The 15,334-nt window shown below is 49.1% G+C and overlaps 1 protein-coding gene across 1 annotated transcript in view; it reads right to left on the bottom strand.

Moving 5' to 3' along the window:
• LOC121008948 (histidine--tRNA ligase, cytoplasmic-like) overlaps positions 1 to 12,776 on the bottom strand; it is a 113,949-nt gene extending 101,173 nt beyond the window's left edge. Inside the window, exons 1-2 of the mRNA XM_040441785.1 lie at positions 12,641 to 12,776; positions 9,535 to 9,624 (exon numbers count right to left, since the gene is read on the bottom strand). Coding sequence (XP_040297719.1) covers positions 9,535 to 9,624; positions 12,641 to 12,730 — 180 coding nt within the window. The 5' untranslated portion in view covers positions 12,731 to 12,776. The remainder of the gene's footprint in view (positions 1 to 9,534; positions 9,625 to 12,640) is intronic.
• Between the last annotated feature and the right edge of the window lie 2,558 nt (positions 12,777 to 15,334).

Genomic DNA, 15,334 nt, shown 5'->3' with positions numbered 1-15,334 from the left:
CGGGAGATTCGGACGCGCGCATTTGCTGTGAGTTCCAAAGCCAAGAGAGGATCACATGGCCAATGTACGTGATCCCGGAAGTGGCCGTAGCATGGCTTTGTGGAGCAACCTGGATGACCCGTTTAACCCCTCAGATGTAGTTGTCAATAAAGGCCGCTGCATCAAGGCAGTTAAACAGAGGGAGGGGCTCCTTCTGTCCTCCAATCAGAGGTTCAGCATCAAAATTGTGGGGCCCCGATCGATTACTATTGCAAATCACCTCCTTTGTCAAATGAAGTATCAGGGAGATGCAGGCCCAGGAAATCTCAGCAGGGACACACTGGACTGAAGGACATGGGAGGAGAAGGGGAGTACTCCCAACAATCTATGGAGGAAGGTTCTACAAACAGGAGGAAGTCCCTCCCGAAGGAGACCATAAGGTGGAAATGCAAACTGTAGCACTAAACCACTCAACACCAGGTACTTGACGTGGGAGGATGGGAAGATAGACACGAATCCCAAGAGGTCCACAAGGCTATTGGAACCCACAAGGGGAACAATCAACCCAGGCCCCTCCCAAACAACGATCATCATATAGAAACTGTGTGGTCAAATGAACGGGGACGAGGAATCCAGAAAGGAGTACCCGCTATGAGCTCACAAGGAACCAGGAACTGAACCACCAGAGGGAAAAATGAAAAGAACCACCCCATAGGAAAGGAATTGGCCATGGACAACTAGCCATTCTAAGAATAGTGGCTATCAATCCGCATACATTGTCCCGGGGAGGGCAAGTACAGCGGCTTGGGTTGTACCACTAAAACAACAGACACCCATATGCATAAGGAATGGCGAAGTCGCTATAAAAGAAACGGGTGTGACTACATGAAATGTAGAAACCAGCTGCGACCGATATACAGAAGACTCCCCGGGGGAGAAAGTACCTGACAGGCGCAGACAATAGCAAGGTCCAAGGGGACTGCCCTCTGTTAGATAGTAGAACTAAGCAGAGAATATAAGGGAACACCCGGACCCAGAAGGAACTAAGGAACCCTGTCCAATGCCAGAGCAATTAGCAGAAAATTCACCCACCAGACAGGTGTGTGGCGCTCAGTGGTTCTGTCCCTGACTCATCAGGGAGGACCGTCCAGCGAGGATAATGTCGCTGACCCCAGAAGGATTCAGTGTGGCGGAGGACATCCAGTGATGGCCGAAAAGTGCTGCAGCGGCCGGTGCTCACCAAGATACGCACCCAAGGAGAAGATCCAGTGGAGATCACTGTACTCCACCAGGAATGGTCCGCTCTGTAATAGAAAACAAGTATGGGGGACACGGAGTGCAGCAGACAGTAGTATTTTATAGGGATGGCCATAGCAACCCTAGCACAAAAGCCAACAACCACCTGGCCATGATGTAGGGAGCGTGGTTGTATGTGGACCACCCACCAGATCAGAACAAATCAGCCATATACTGGGTACACCAGAAGTAGCACTAGACCGACAAGGTGGAGGTGGGGGTCGGGCTGGCCCACCCCTGCCAAATATGGTTACGGCCGTGTAGTGTAGAGATACGACCAGACAGGTGCAATGGGTACAGCATCTGGAGGTGGTAGAGGTACTAGATTTAAGATTAGAGCGATGAGGCCGCATGGTGCACCCTAGGACCAGAGAATTGCAACGGCTGCCGCGTTAGCAATGGTACCTATATTTCACTCGGGAAGGGGAAAATAGGGCCGAGCGGTACCACAAAGAACGACAGGTGCACACCACAATTAAGTGCAATGGCAACTGAAGGAGGCCCTCTATTTCATCAGAAAAGAGGGAAACAGGGCCGCATAGCACACCATAGAGGCAGACAGGTGTAACGGCTGCAGCATCAGAGACGGTGCAGGAACTCTACCTAAGAAGGGAGTAAGATGGCTGTTTGGTGCACACTATGAAAAAGGTAGGTGCAGTGGCCACGGCAATACAAGGTGGCCTCAATATCTCGTCCGGTAAGGGAGAAATAGTGCCACAAGGTACACCATAAGGCCAGCTAGGAGCAATGGCAACAGCCTGGTGCCCACTAGAACCAAACAGAGGCAAATGCTACAGCAATTGAGAGTGGCCTCTATATCTCGCCCGAAAGGGAGAAATAGTGCCGCACGGAACACAATAGAGCCCGCCAGGGATATTGGATACAGCATCAGGAGATGGTGTAGGTACTCTACCCATGAAGGGAGCAAGGTGGCTGGAAACAGACAGGTGCAATTGTTACAGCAATTGAAGGCGGCCTGTATATCTCGCCCGGTAGGGGGAAATAGTGCTGCATGGAACACCATAGAGCCAGCCAGGAGTAATGGCTACAGCATCTGGAGTAGGTGTAGGACCTCTACCTATGGAAGTAACAATTTGTAGGTAGCGCTCCAGCGACTCCGCCAGGGATTGGGCGAGTCAGGCAAGGTTCCCATGGTTCGACAGGGAGGAAGCCCATTCAGGGGGGGACCTACACAAAAGGGTGGGAGAGGACGACAAGCCGACCACATGGAAACCTCCGTAGACAACGGACGCACGTGAAATACGTGGCGATCTGATAGGGAGGCAGGGAGAGGAGGCCCTCATAGAGCAGCAGGGCTGTCCTATCTGTCCCCGAATGCCACGTTCCCAAGAGGTGCTGCAGCAGCTATAGAACAGGTGCAGGGCTGCAGGAGAATGCGGCAATTGAGAGGGGGGGGGAGCCTGCAGAGCAAATCAGCCAGAGGCTGCGCGCCCCATGCAGGAGAGCAGAAAATGGCGACCCAGTGAGAGAAGGAGCCGACAGCCGGAGGAAGAGCAGGGAACCTGGAGCTGGAATGGGCAGGCAGGAGAGGCCCCTCCCAGGCTCCCCCCACGGAGGGGAGGAGACGGAGCAAGCCCAGGAAGCCAGAAAGTGGGCGGGGAGTTGCAGCCTAGTAGGCCCGAAAAGCCGGGGCCTCGATTAGTGGAACGTGGCCGGGGAAGAACGGCCGTGATCGCGGAAGTGCTCTGGAGCTGCCGCGACGAACGGGGGCCAGGTGGGGGAGAAAACTGGAGAAGCGACCCCCAGAGGAGAAAAAAACGGAAGGCCAAGGGGCTTCTGGGGCCAGGATACAGCTAACAGATGCAGGTATCCGGGAAGAGGAGAGGGGGGGGGGGGGGGGGGGGGTGGGGGGGGAGACCCTAATCTAAAGGAACATACTCACCCTCAGACGTCTTCAGGCGCAGCAATGACCACCCCCTCGGCGGACTCAACACGGGAACCGTGGGACTGCCGGAATTCCACTGCGGAAGCAGATTTGGGGACTGGGTGGCTGCCAGTTACCCGAGTACGCGCCCGCAGGGGGGCAACTAAAGTGGAACACGATGGAGCCACCCCTGCAGCAGGCCGAAACCTGCAGAGAAGAGAAAAACAGATTGAAGGAAAAATAAAATAAAAAAGTAGCAGGATGACATGCACAAAAAGGGCAGGTCAGGTCTGCCTCCTACGGACACTAGAACAAGACTGATCTGTCTAGTGCCTGTGGAGAAGGTATAGCCCAACGGGGAGGAGCCAACACTTTTTTATGTCTAGTGTCGCCTCCTAGCGGTAGTTGGACATATACCCATGGTGCTGTGTCCCCCAATGCCATGCACGAGAAAAAAAGCTCAAAAGCAGTAAAAACAATGCGAGTACTCCATCATGATGTGTGGAATGCAGTAGTACTTTATAGGGTTGAAAATCTAGCATGACAGTCAACAACCTGCGCACTAGAGGGGAGTGTGGTTGTCTGGTGCAAGCAATAAAGTAAAAATCATGCCTAGTACAGGGGCAATGAGAAGACTTGGAGGTACTGTACCAGGAGTCAGATCTGAAGAGGCCAGCCATATACTGGATATAAGAATTGCAACTCTACTCCGCCCAAGAAGGGGGGAGAACATATGGTTGCCAGGTACACACTTCAACCACGATGGTCTGTCGGATACAGCGCCTTGAGATAGTACAAGTACACCGCCGAGCACGACGGTAATGAGGTGCCAGATGCGTACTAGAACCAGAAATGGTGATGAATACAGCGTCTGGGGATGGTACCATCACTCAGCATGAGGAGGAACCCCATGATTGCCTAGCACACATTAGAACCAGGAAAATACACCCAGTAATGCAGGAGCAGTTTGGGCCACAGATTGTACCAATAGGGCACAGCACTTGGAGATACTATAAATACACCGCCTGAATGGAAGTAATCTGATTGCATGGTGCACACGATAATGAGAGTGGAGACATAGCGACAGCATCTGGAAATGGCATAGGTACTGCGCTTGATAAAGGAGTAGAATGACTGCATGATGCATACTAGAACCAGACATGTGTAATGGCGAGAAAAATGGCTCTGTAATGCAGACTTAAAAACAGACAGGTGTAAAGGCTATAGCATCTGGAGATGGTACAGGTACTCTACCTAATAAGGGAGTAATACGTTGTGCAGTGCAGACTAAAAACAAGACAGATGTAATGGCTACAGCATCTGGAGATGGTACAGGTACTCCACTGAAGAAGGAAGCAAGGTGGCTGCATGGTGCACACTAGAGCCAGACAGGTGCCATGGCTACAGCGACTGAACATGGCATGTATACTTTGCCTGTGGTGCACACTAGAACCAAACAGGTGTAATGGCTACAGCCTCCGGAGAGGATTCAGGTACTTCACCTAATAAAGGAGTAATATGGTAAACCAGGGCTCCCCCAGTAATATGTTGCGTGGTGCACGCTAGCCCCAGGTTGGTGTACTGGCTACAGCGTCTGGAGAAGTAATACGGTGGCCAGGAACACTCTCTAACTAGGAGAGTGTATTGATTATAGCCCCTGGAACAGACAAATTACTCCAGCTGAAAAGGAGATACCTTGGAAAGAGGAAAGTCTGCTGGATACAGCATTTGGCAGCGGTACGAGTACCCCTCTGTGAAGGGGAAGGCGTACGTACCTGGGACACCACATAGGTGTGATGGCGTGCTAAACAAGGTGATGGGTAAAGCACCACGTACTGGAGAGGCGGCAAGCTGACTTACCTGTGTGGATAATATTAGGGATCGACCGATTATCAGTTTTACCGATATTATCGGCCGATATTCAGGATTTTGAACGTTATCGGCATCTATTTTGCCGATATACCGATAACGTATTGGGAACACAGAACGCGCTGCTCTCAGCGCTCTCTGTTTTCCCTCAGCAACACAGGGGAGAAGGAAGCAGTGTCTCCTCCCCCTGTGATGCTGCTGCCGCCAATTAGAAAAGAGAGGACAAAAGAAGGGGAGGGGCTGTGGCCACCGCTCCACCAATGAAGATAAGTCTTTCATTAATTCATATACAGGAGGCGGGAGCTGGCTGCAGAATCACATAGCCGGCTCCCGACCTCTATGAGCGGTAGCTGCGATATGCGGTAGTTAACCCCTTAGGTGCCGCGGATCGCAGCTACCGCTCATAGAGGTCGGGAGCCGGCTATGTGATTCTGCAGCCAGCTCCCGCCTCCTGTATATGAATTAATGAAAGACTTATCTTCATTGGTGGCGCAGTGCGCCCCCCCCAAGCCCCCCAGTATTAATCATTGGTGGCGCAGTGCGCCCCCCCACCCCAGTATTAAAAACGTTGGTGGCGCAGTGCACCCCCCACCCCAGTATTAAAAACGTTGGTGGCGCAGTGCGCCCCCCCACCCCAGTATTAAAAACGTTGGTGGCGCAGTGCGCCCCCCCACCCCAGTATTAAAAACGTTGGTGGCGCAGTGCGCCCCCCCACCCCAGTATTAAAAACGTTGGTGGCGCAGTGCGCCCCCCCACCCAAGCCCCCACCCCTAGTATTAATCATTGGTGGCAGTGGCCACAGGATCCCCTCTCTCCTGCTCCTCCGATCGGAGCCCCAGCAGTGTAAGCCTGGGGCTCCGATCAGTTACCATGGCAGCCAGGACGCTACTGAAGCCCTGGCTGCCATGTTCAGCTCCATGCTGCTGTGTGCACAAAGGACAGTGTGAGATCCTATTCACCCTGATAGATCTCTATCAGGGTGAATAGGACAAGGGTTCTAGTCCCTAAGGGGGCTAAAAGTTTGTAAAAAAAAAAAAAAAAAATATTAAAGTATAAATGAAAAAGAAAGATTTACAAAAAAAATATATAAAATACACGTTAACAATAAACATTAATTTTCAGCAGATTTGTGTAGGATTTTTTTTTTTTTCAAAAATGAAAATTCCCAGAATATCGGTATAAATTATCGGCTATCGGCCTGAAAATTCACAAATTATCGGTATCGGCCCTAAAAAATCTATATCGGTTGATCCTAGATAATATCCTTGCAGCCAGGGGAGTGCCATCTGAAAATCCACTAAAAGGGATAGGTTCCTCGGTGGACATTTTTGTCTTTGACCACCCAGAGAGATTCTGTATGGTGGAAGACCGCCTGATGCTCTGTGCCGAGTCAGAATCTGTGCAGAGGTGTCCCCCGAGGAAGCATAAGATGAGTCACGGAAAAATACGTCACCAGCCTCAGACCTGTCCTGAGGGTGACCCAAGGATGCCGAGGAGGAGCGGGACTTAGTTGTGACAACCCGAAGTAGTTTGCGGAACCTGTTGTCTGAATGTGAGCGTGTCACGTCGGCCCTGGGAGGGGAGAGGTGGCCGCAATTTGGCAAGCAGTCCAGTGACTCCACCATGGATGGGGAGAGTCGGACAAGGTTTCCTATGGCTTGGGACAGGGAAGAGGCCCATTCAGGAGGGACCGACACAGAAAGGGTGGTCAGGGAGACAAAGAGCCTAGAAGCAAGGTACTGCGCACAAAGAGGAATACATGGCGACCAGAAGCAGAGGCTGGGAATGAGAGTCCTCTCTGGAGAAGGATATGGGGGCTGATAGGGAGCCTGAAAAAAGAAAAACAGCCAGGCAGAGGCTGTCCTACCGGACCCCAGATGCCTTGTCCCTGAAGAGATGCTGCAGAAATGTGCAAGGAGGTTTGCTGGCAAGATGGAGGCTCTTTCTTCTTGAAAATAGAGGTAAATTGGAAACCACCCCCCACAGGGTTAAAGCCAGCGCTTGGCTGGGATAAAAGGAAGAGGTGGCCAGAAAAGGTGCTCCGGAACCATGGGAGACCTGGGGCCCTCCGGAATGATAAAAAAAAAAAAATATATATATATATCTGCACTCCAGATTAAAAGTGAAAATAATGAGCTTTATTCACCCATAGTATGGCAACCTTGCGACGTTTCGGCTCATAAGAGCCTTCTTCCTCTATTTCTTGCCATTAAATGGCAAGAAATAGAGGAAGAAGGCTCTTGTGAGCCGAAACGTCGCAAGGTTGCCATACTATGGGTGAATAAAGCTCATTATTTTCACTTTTAATCTGGAGTGCAGTCCTATTTTCCTCAAGAGATATAGATATAGATAAAAATGGGTGAGGGGGCTCCTGAGGAGGAGCGACGCCCAGGGGGGGTAAAAACGGGGCAAAAGGAGCACCAGGAGCCCGAGGACAGGCCGGGGAAGATGCAGCTTAGTCCTGGCAGAAGCCGCGGACTAAAGTAGAGGGAAAGGCCGGGAGAGGCATGGGTGGCCAGGGAGTGAAGAAAAAGGGGAAAGGAGGAACCTAACCAGGCCCCACAATAAAATCAATCCCGTCCTTTGGCCAGAAAGGGGGGTTTAACCCAGGGGACCTCTTGGGGCAGGGACACAGGGGAGAATACTTACCATCCGGCGTCTTCAGGCGCCGCAGGGTCAACCCTTCGGCAAACAACACTTACTGGGATTGTCGGCATGCCACTGCAGATGCAGTAATGGGGGACTGGGTGACTGGCGTAGGTACTTCAAGTACTCGCCCGCAGGGGGTGCAACTAAAGTGGTAATCCACGATGGAGCCCCATCCTGCAGCAAGCCTAGACCTGCAGAAGAAAGGAAAGAAGAATAAAATAAAAATAAAAATGAAAAGCAGCAGGACCTGCAAAAAACTGAGCAGGTCATGTCTGCCTCCTACGGACACTAGACTAAAACAGATTAGCCTAGTGGCTGTGGAGAGGGTATGGCGCACCTGGGCGGAGCCAACCTTTTTGATATCTAGTGTCGCCACCTAGTGGTAGCTGGGCATATACCCATGGTGCTGTGTCCCCCAATGACTTTAACGAGAAAAAAATTAATAAATGTTGATTTGCCGATTTCCTCAACCCCATAAAAAAAATTTAATCAATAGTGATCAAAAAGTCGATTATAACCCAAAATGGTACCATAAATACAACAGCTCTGTAGACGGAGATATATATTAAAAAAAAAAAAAAAAAAAGAGAAGGTGTGTGTCTCGGAATATGGTGATAAAAAGAAAAGATTATGTTTTTTCAAAAAAAATATAAAAATTTAAGTAGTGAAACACAAAAACTATATTGTACTGAGACCCAGAAAAATTTAATTAAGTGGTACCCCTACAAAATACAACCTGCAAATAACAAGCCCTCATAGATCACGGCTCTTAGGCATCTTTCACACGGGCGTGTCCAGATTAGGTCCGGATGCGTCCCGGTGCATTGCGGCAAACCTGCACGAATAGGAACGCAATTGCAGTCAGTTTTGACTGCGATTGCATTCCGATGTTCAGTTTTTATCACGCGGGTGCAATGTGTTTTTCACGAGCGTGATAAAAAACCGACTGTGGTACCCAGACCCGAACTTCTTCACAGAAGTTCAGGTTTGGGTTAGTTGTAGTGTAGATTATATTATTTCCCCTTATAACATGGTTATAAGGGAAAATAATAGCATTCTGAATACAGAATGCATAGTACAATAGGGCTGGAGGGGTTAAAAAAAATAAAAAAAAATAAAAAAAAAAAAAAATTTAACTCACCTTAATCCACTTGTTCGCGCAGCCCGGGATCTCTTCATCTGTGAGCAATAGGACCTTTGATGACGTCACTGCGTTCATCACATGATCCATCACCATGGTGATGGATCATGTGATGAGCGTAGTGACGTCATCAAAGGTCCTATTGCTCACAGATGAAGACAGAAGAGATGCCGGCTGCGCGAACAAGTGGATTAAGGTGAGTTAAATTTTTTAATTTTAGTTTTTTAACCCCTCCAGCCCTATTTTACTATGCATTCTGTATTCAGAATGCTATTATTTCCCCTTATAACCATGTTATAAGGGGAAATAATAATGATCGGGTCCCCATCCCGATCGTCACCTAGCAACCGGGCGTGAAAATCACACCGCATGCGCACTTGCTTGCGGATGCTTGCAATTTTCACGCAACCCCATTCATTTCTATGGGGCCTGCGTTACATGAAAAACGCACAAAGAGGAGCATGCTGCGATTTTCACGCAACGCACAAGTGATGCGTGAAAAATCACTGCTCGTGTGCACAGCCCCATTGAAATGAATGCGTCCGGATTCAGTGCGGGTGCAATGCGTTCAACTCACGCATCGCATCCACGCGGAATACTCGTCCGTGTGAAAGGGGCCTTAGAAGGTGGGAAGGAAAATAGGCTGCGTCCTGAAAGCCTTCATTTTTTTTGCTTTGCTACTTACAATAAATCTGCAGTATTCTGAATATTTTACCTTAGGGGTCTTGAGAACAAACTTGTGTTTTCCATCATCCGGGCCCAACTGTGCCTTTAGCTCCAAGAGTTTTGCAACTTCTTCTGCAATCTAACAAGAAAATAGTCATTACTGATAATACATCAATCCATGTACATTGAAAATGTCATCTATGGCTTCTTTAACACTGGCGTTTGTCTGGCAGGGGAACAGCTATCTCCCTATCCAACTGTTGGCATAGACACATTCGCGATTCGCCAGATTAAAACGCCATTTTTCCTTTTGTAGATCTGAGGCTCCGTTTCCGAGTTATGACACTTTATCTTACTTTGCAAATTGAGCCTTTGATGTAATGAGGGCGTCACTATTGCTCTTGTTGCACTCAAGCTCCACTCCTTTTTGTGGGTGCAAGACCGACCGTGACGCATGTGAGCGGAACGCAGCCTTCTATAATGCTGCGAGTACCAGATTGGGCAGTACGTCCAGTAGAACAGCAGTCCTGCAGAACTCACAGCATCAGAGATCCTTATGATACCAAGAGTTCAGCTCACATAAGCAGCGGTTGGTTTGGGAAACGTGGCCGCCACATAGAGCCATGTGAAAGAGGCCTAAAGCCTCAGCTTTTGGAGCACTCCGACCTTCCCACCTGACTATTGAATCTGATGGCTTGAGATGCTGTTGAGGAGGCAGGACGGGCCGCACATGCAGGTGAGGCTCTCCTACTGTCCCACCATTACTACCCTGTAGCATTCCACACTGGGTCAGTTTTATACTTTAGAGAGCATTGTCCTTCAGAAGTAGCTAGATGAGACGAGATGGATGGAAAGCGCCTCACGTCTACGTGCAAGGCTAGTTTCATACAAGCGCGTTCATTCCAGTACACACGCTCCGTGACTGTGCGCCATTTCTCTGCCTGAACCTTACAGCACTGTCATCATTTATAATGCTGTGAATTCCAGCTTCTCTGCCGATCTACTGAACCGTTATCATCGTGGCATTGTGTGATAAGAGTTCAGAAGGTTATAAATCACGCCTTGTTTACATGTGTGTGTCCACTTCAGGTCCATGGAAAAATCATCCGCGTTTCATTAGTGAAGATTCTGTGTCTGGTCGGTTTTTTTTGCCCTCCGGGTGTCATATGTATTGTGCGGATGGCGTTCCCCTGAAAATTCATTTCAGAGCATCTCCTTCCAATGGTCCATGAAACACTGACAGAACACAGATGGCATCCTTAGGCTCCATTCACACGTCCGCAACGTGTTTTGCGGATACATGGAGCAGCGGATCCGCAAAACACGGAAAGCAGCAATGTGCGTTCCGCATTTTGCAGACCGCACATTGCTGGCACTAATAGAATATGCCTGTTCTTGTCCGCAATTGCGCGCAAGAATAGGACATGTTCTATTTTTTTGCGGAACGGAAGTGCGGATTCCATGTCCGGGCAGCACATCATGCTGCCCCATAGGAATGAATGGGTCCGCAATTCCGTTCCGCAAAATGCAGAACGAAATTGCGGACGTGTGAATGGAGCCTTATTGAGTCAGTTGTAATTCACAGACCCCTAGACTTCAATTGACATGTCAGGACCACACCCTGGACTAAAATAGTGCATGTCTGACCCATGGTCAGTGGAAAACCACTGATGTGTAAATAAACACATTAAAATCAATAGGTAGCGCATGCCCATGAAAAACGGAAATGTGAACAAGGCCTTATTATAGCGGTGCAGGTTCACGTCACAGGAGCAGAGCTCAGGCCGGGAAATATCCTCACTCACAAAGAAATACACACGTAGCCAACACTGGATACACCCACAGATACCCTCATAAAAAGGCTCATTTCCTTAAAGCTGCATGAAAGAGATAATGACTACTTCTGTACGGTGGATGCTGAAGTCAAGAGGATGATGAAACAGGAGCTCTGGATTACAGCAGCCTCCTGGACGGACACCGCACAGGGCTTTCCTCAGACGGCCAGACTCTGGAGCGTGCAGCACAGGTATACACACAACGTGGCACAAACGCCGTCTGAACTGGCGGACAGCGTCACTGAAATCCTCACTGGTGCCAATGTAGCAATGCCTGAAGATACTTCGGGGGTCACGCAGTTGCCCTACGAACCTCTCTGCCGAGCGTGCTCCCTGAAGTCAGAAAGGTGAGCCATTCACAATACTGTAGTGCCAACCACGCCAAGCCAACTCCACATTGCGGTGCGGACATGTCCTATCTTTTGCAGTGCGCAGGCACGGACCCAGAAGCCCCTCTGTGCTTCTGGGACCGTGCCTCAAAAGATAAGACGTGTCCTATCTTTAGCCATCTCTTGTGGAACACGTGTTTTGCGGAGGGGCGGTTTGTGGAACACAACACGGGCAAGACGGCACTACGGTCGTGTGAATGGGCCCTTATAAGGAGGACCTGTCAACTCTCCTGACTTGTCAATTTTAGTAACCACTACCAGAGTCATCCTTCTGACTCTATGATGTGTCATTCCTTTATTATTCCTTCTAGAAATTATAAATGAACTGCTAGTGGCTTCCAATGAAACTCCCGATGGATGTTACCAGCTGGGGGGGCAGGGGTGTCCCTGCATAGTATGACACTGACAGCACAAAGATACACCCCCAACCTGTAATACCCATTTGGACCTTCATTGTAAACTACGAGCAATTCAGTCATAACTTCTAGCAGGAATAATAAAGGAATGGCACAACAGAGAGTTATAAGAATAGAAGAGGACAATGTGTGCAGTTTATAAAACAGGTCAGGGGCGGAGGTGCTCTTTAAAGGGATTCTCCAGGATTCACATGTGACAATTGGAAATCCTTCTGTGGATTTAATGAGATTTCTCTTCTACTTGCAGTGAAGTCAATGGGCCACATACCGTATGATACGTCTATGTCTCTGTACAGACAGAACTACTTCACACCACATCCATGGTGACTCCAGTCATACACACTGTGCCACGAGGATGACCAGCAGCAATGGGGCTCAGCTCCCACCTCATAGGCTGCTACACCCAGGGTGGACAGGGTGACACACACACCAGCGGTGACAAGGCCATAACCAGTACAGCAGGCACACTATGGCCGTGTTCACACCACCAGCCTTTCCTCCCTTCCCGGGCTCACCTGCTCCGAGCTGGCCTTTTCTTGCTTCAGTTTCCGCACCTTCTCTCCCTGCTGCGCTACCGCCTGCTCCAGCCCAGCTCTATCCGCCATGCTTACAGCACACAAGAAGCCGGCGCCGTCCGCCGCGCATGCGCAGTCCCGGGGAAGTGCAGGCACCAGGCTCCCCGCCCATAGACGTCCTCACATAGAGACGTATAACAACACTACATGCAACCTCAGAGCAACTGGACTCAAGAGCAACCAATCACAGGACAACTTTCATTTCATACAGCGCTCTATTGAAAGGCTGACTGGTTGCTATAGGCTACACTGACTTTTTTTTCTCTTTAAGAAAGTTTTTATAATTTTATCACAATTATATTTTTGTTTGCCCCGAAGTCAATGAGAGCTTAGTCTTAGGGCTCACGCACACGTACGATTTTTCCGTTCCGTATACGGCCCGTATTTTGATTCTGTATACGGTCCGTATACGGAACCATTCATTTCAATGGGTCCGCAAAAGATGCGGACAGCACTCTGTGTGCTGTCCGCTTCCGTTGCTCCGTTCCGTGGCCCCGCATAAATTATAAGGCATGTTCTATTGTCCGTTTTGCAGACAAGCAGTGGCGTAGCGTGGGGGGGGGGGAGCTATGGCTCCCGTCCCCTCCGTTATGCCTCATAGGCTTCAGGCAGAAGAGCGACGCAGGACTCGGATCTCGCGAGATGACGCGGTGCGGAAAGGCACAGTGAGGCGTTCGTGACCGCCTGCACCGGGATGCCACAAGCTGTGATGGAGATAGGTATTAATTTTTTTATTTTTTGTACCCTACTCTAATTGCAGAGGCACTGGGGGCACTATGGGGTTGGGGGAGGAGCAGAAAGAGGAGGACCGAGAAATCATACTAATAAGAGTGGAGTGGCCATTATATTAATAATAAAGAGGGGGGCCATTACATTAATAATAAAGAGGGGGGCCATTACATTAATAATAAAGAGGGGGACATTATATTAATAATAAAGAGGGGGCCATTACATTAATAATAAAGATGGGGCCGTTATAATATACAGGGGGAATAATATTATGGGGAATGGGGGACTGTATGGCTCTAGCACAGTATTGGGGGGGCAGCAGTTGTTGAGACACCAGGAAGGAGAGGATGATAGTAAAGTGAGGAACCTAAAAAAAAAATCTGTGAAACTCTGCAGAGACAAGAAGCGGCTGAAAGAAGGTGTCATGGCGGTCTTATCTCCGAATGAAGACTCTGAGGAAAGAGTCTACATCACAGGAGACGTCACTGGATGTAACAGGTATGGTGCGGTATTCTACTGTATATAATAATGTCCATCCACATATCTGTTTCACGGTAGGGTTGGGGGAGGAGATTGAGAATATGGCCCACCCTGCCGCATCCGGCCCCAGACTTCAGGTCACACTGTGCGTGTTCTGAATTCTGGGGGCTCACACCCATCTACTACATGGTGCCATATTCAACAATAACCTTTTAAATAATTAATAATACAACACAAACTTCAAATGGATGAAAAGGCCGCGGTCTTTATTAAATTCTTGGGGGTTACATAACTCAACCACTTTAAACCAATATAAAACCATATTTAACAATATTAAAGTCCATTTACTGAATTAATTTAAGTCCACCCAGAATTCTGAGCGACTAACCCCCCCCCCTAAAATGAAACAAAGACCGCGACAATATTCAGGGAGGGCGGGACAAGCCTCTTCTCTGTTCTTGACACGGCGACTGATCTCCACAGGTACGATACCTTCTTAAATAGGTAGCTTTCCCGCCGCACCGCACCGCTAACCAATCCAGGACCTAGATAAAAATAGAACAAGGCCCAGCAACCGGACAGCAACAGATTTAACCAATAATAATCACTGACCCTTCAGCCAAACTGACCAATCCTGAAGCTGCCCGGTATCCAACTGGCTTACTTCACCTGAGGAAAATAATCAGAGACACAAAGGGAAAAGAGAAAAGGGAGGGGCAGAAAACCATGCCCCTATTATTATCTATCACTGTGTTATCTGTGGTGTTAAATAGGACTGCAGGTGACATCTAGAGATGTCGCGAACATAAAATTTTCCGTTCGCGAACGGCGAACGCGATTTTCCGCCAATGTTCGCGAACGAGCGAACCGCCATAGACTTCAATAGGCAGGCGAATTTTAAAACCCACAGGGACTCTTTCTGGCCACAATAGTGATGGAAAAGTTGTTTCAAGGGGACTAACACCTGGATTGTGGCATGCCGGAGGGGGATCCATGGCAAAACTCCCATGGAAAATCACGTAGTTGACGCAGAGTCGGGTTTTAATCCATAAAGCACATAAATCACCTAACATTCTTAAATTGTTTGGAATAACGTGCTTTAAATCATCCAGTGTGTGTATACGATCAGGTATGATGTTGTATCGATCAGGTAGTGTAAGGGTTACGCCCGCTTCACAGTGACAGACCAAACTCTGACAGACCAAACTCCCCGTTTAACGCACCGCAAACAGTCCATTTGCACAACCGCAAACTCCCCATTTGCACAAGGTTGGATACCAAGCTAGCCATGTCCCGTTCCTTGTCCTCACTGACGTCATTGAAGGTCTCTTCCTCCACCCAGCCACGTACAACACCAAGGGTCCCCGAAAGGTGACAACAAGCCCCCTGGGACGCCTGCTGTGGTTGGTCTTCCACCTCCTCAAA

The sequence above is a fragment of the Bufo bufo genome, chromosome 1, assembly GCF_905171765.1.
Source record: "Bufo bufo chromosome 1, aBufBuf1.1, whole genome shotgun sequence".
NCBI classification, from domain to species: domain Eukaryota; kingdom Metazoa; phylum Chordata; class Amphibia; order Anura; family Bufonidae; genus Bufo; species Bufo bufo.
Note: the sequence above shows the minus strand (reverse complement) of the source record. Positions and strands in the feature narration are given on the sequence as shown.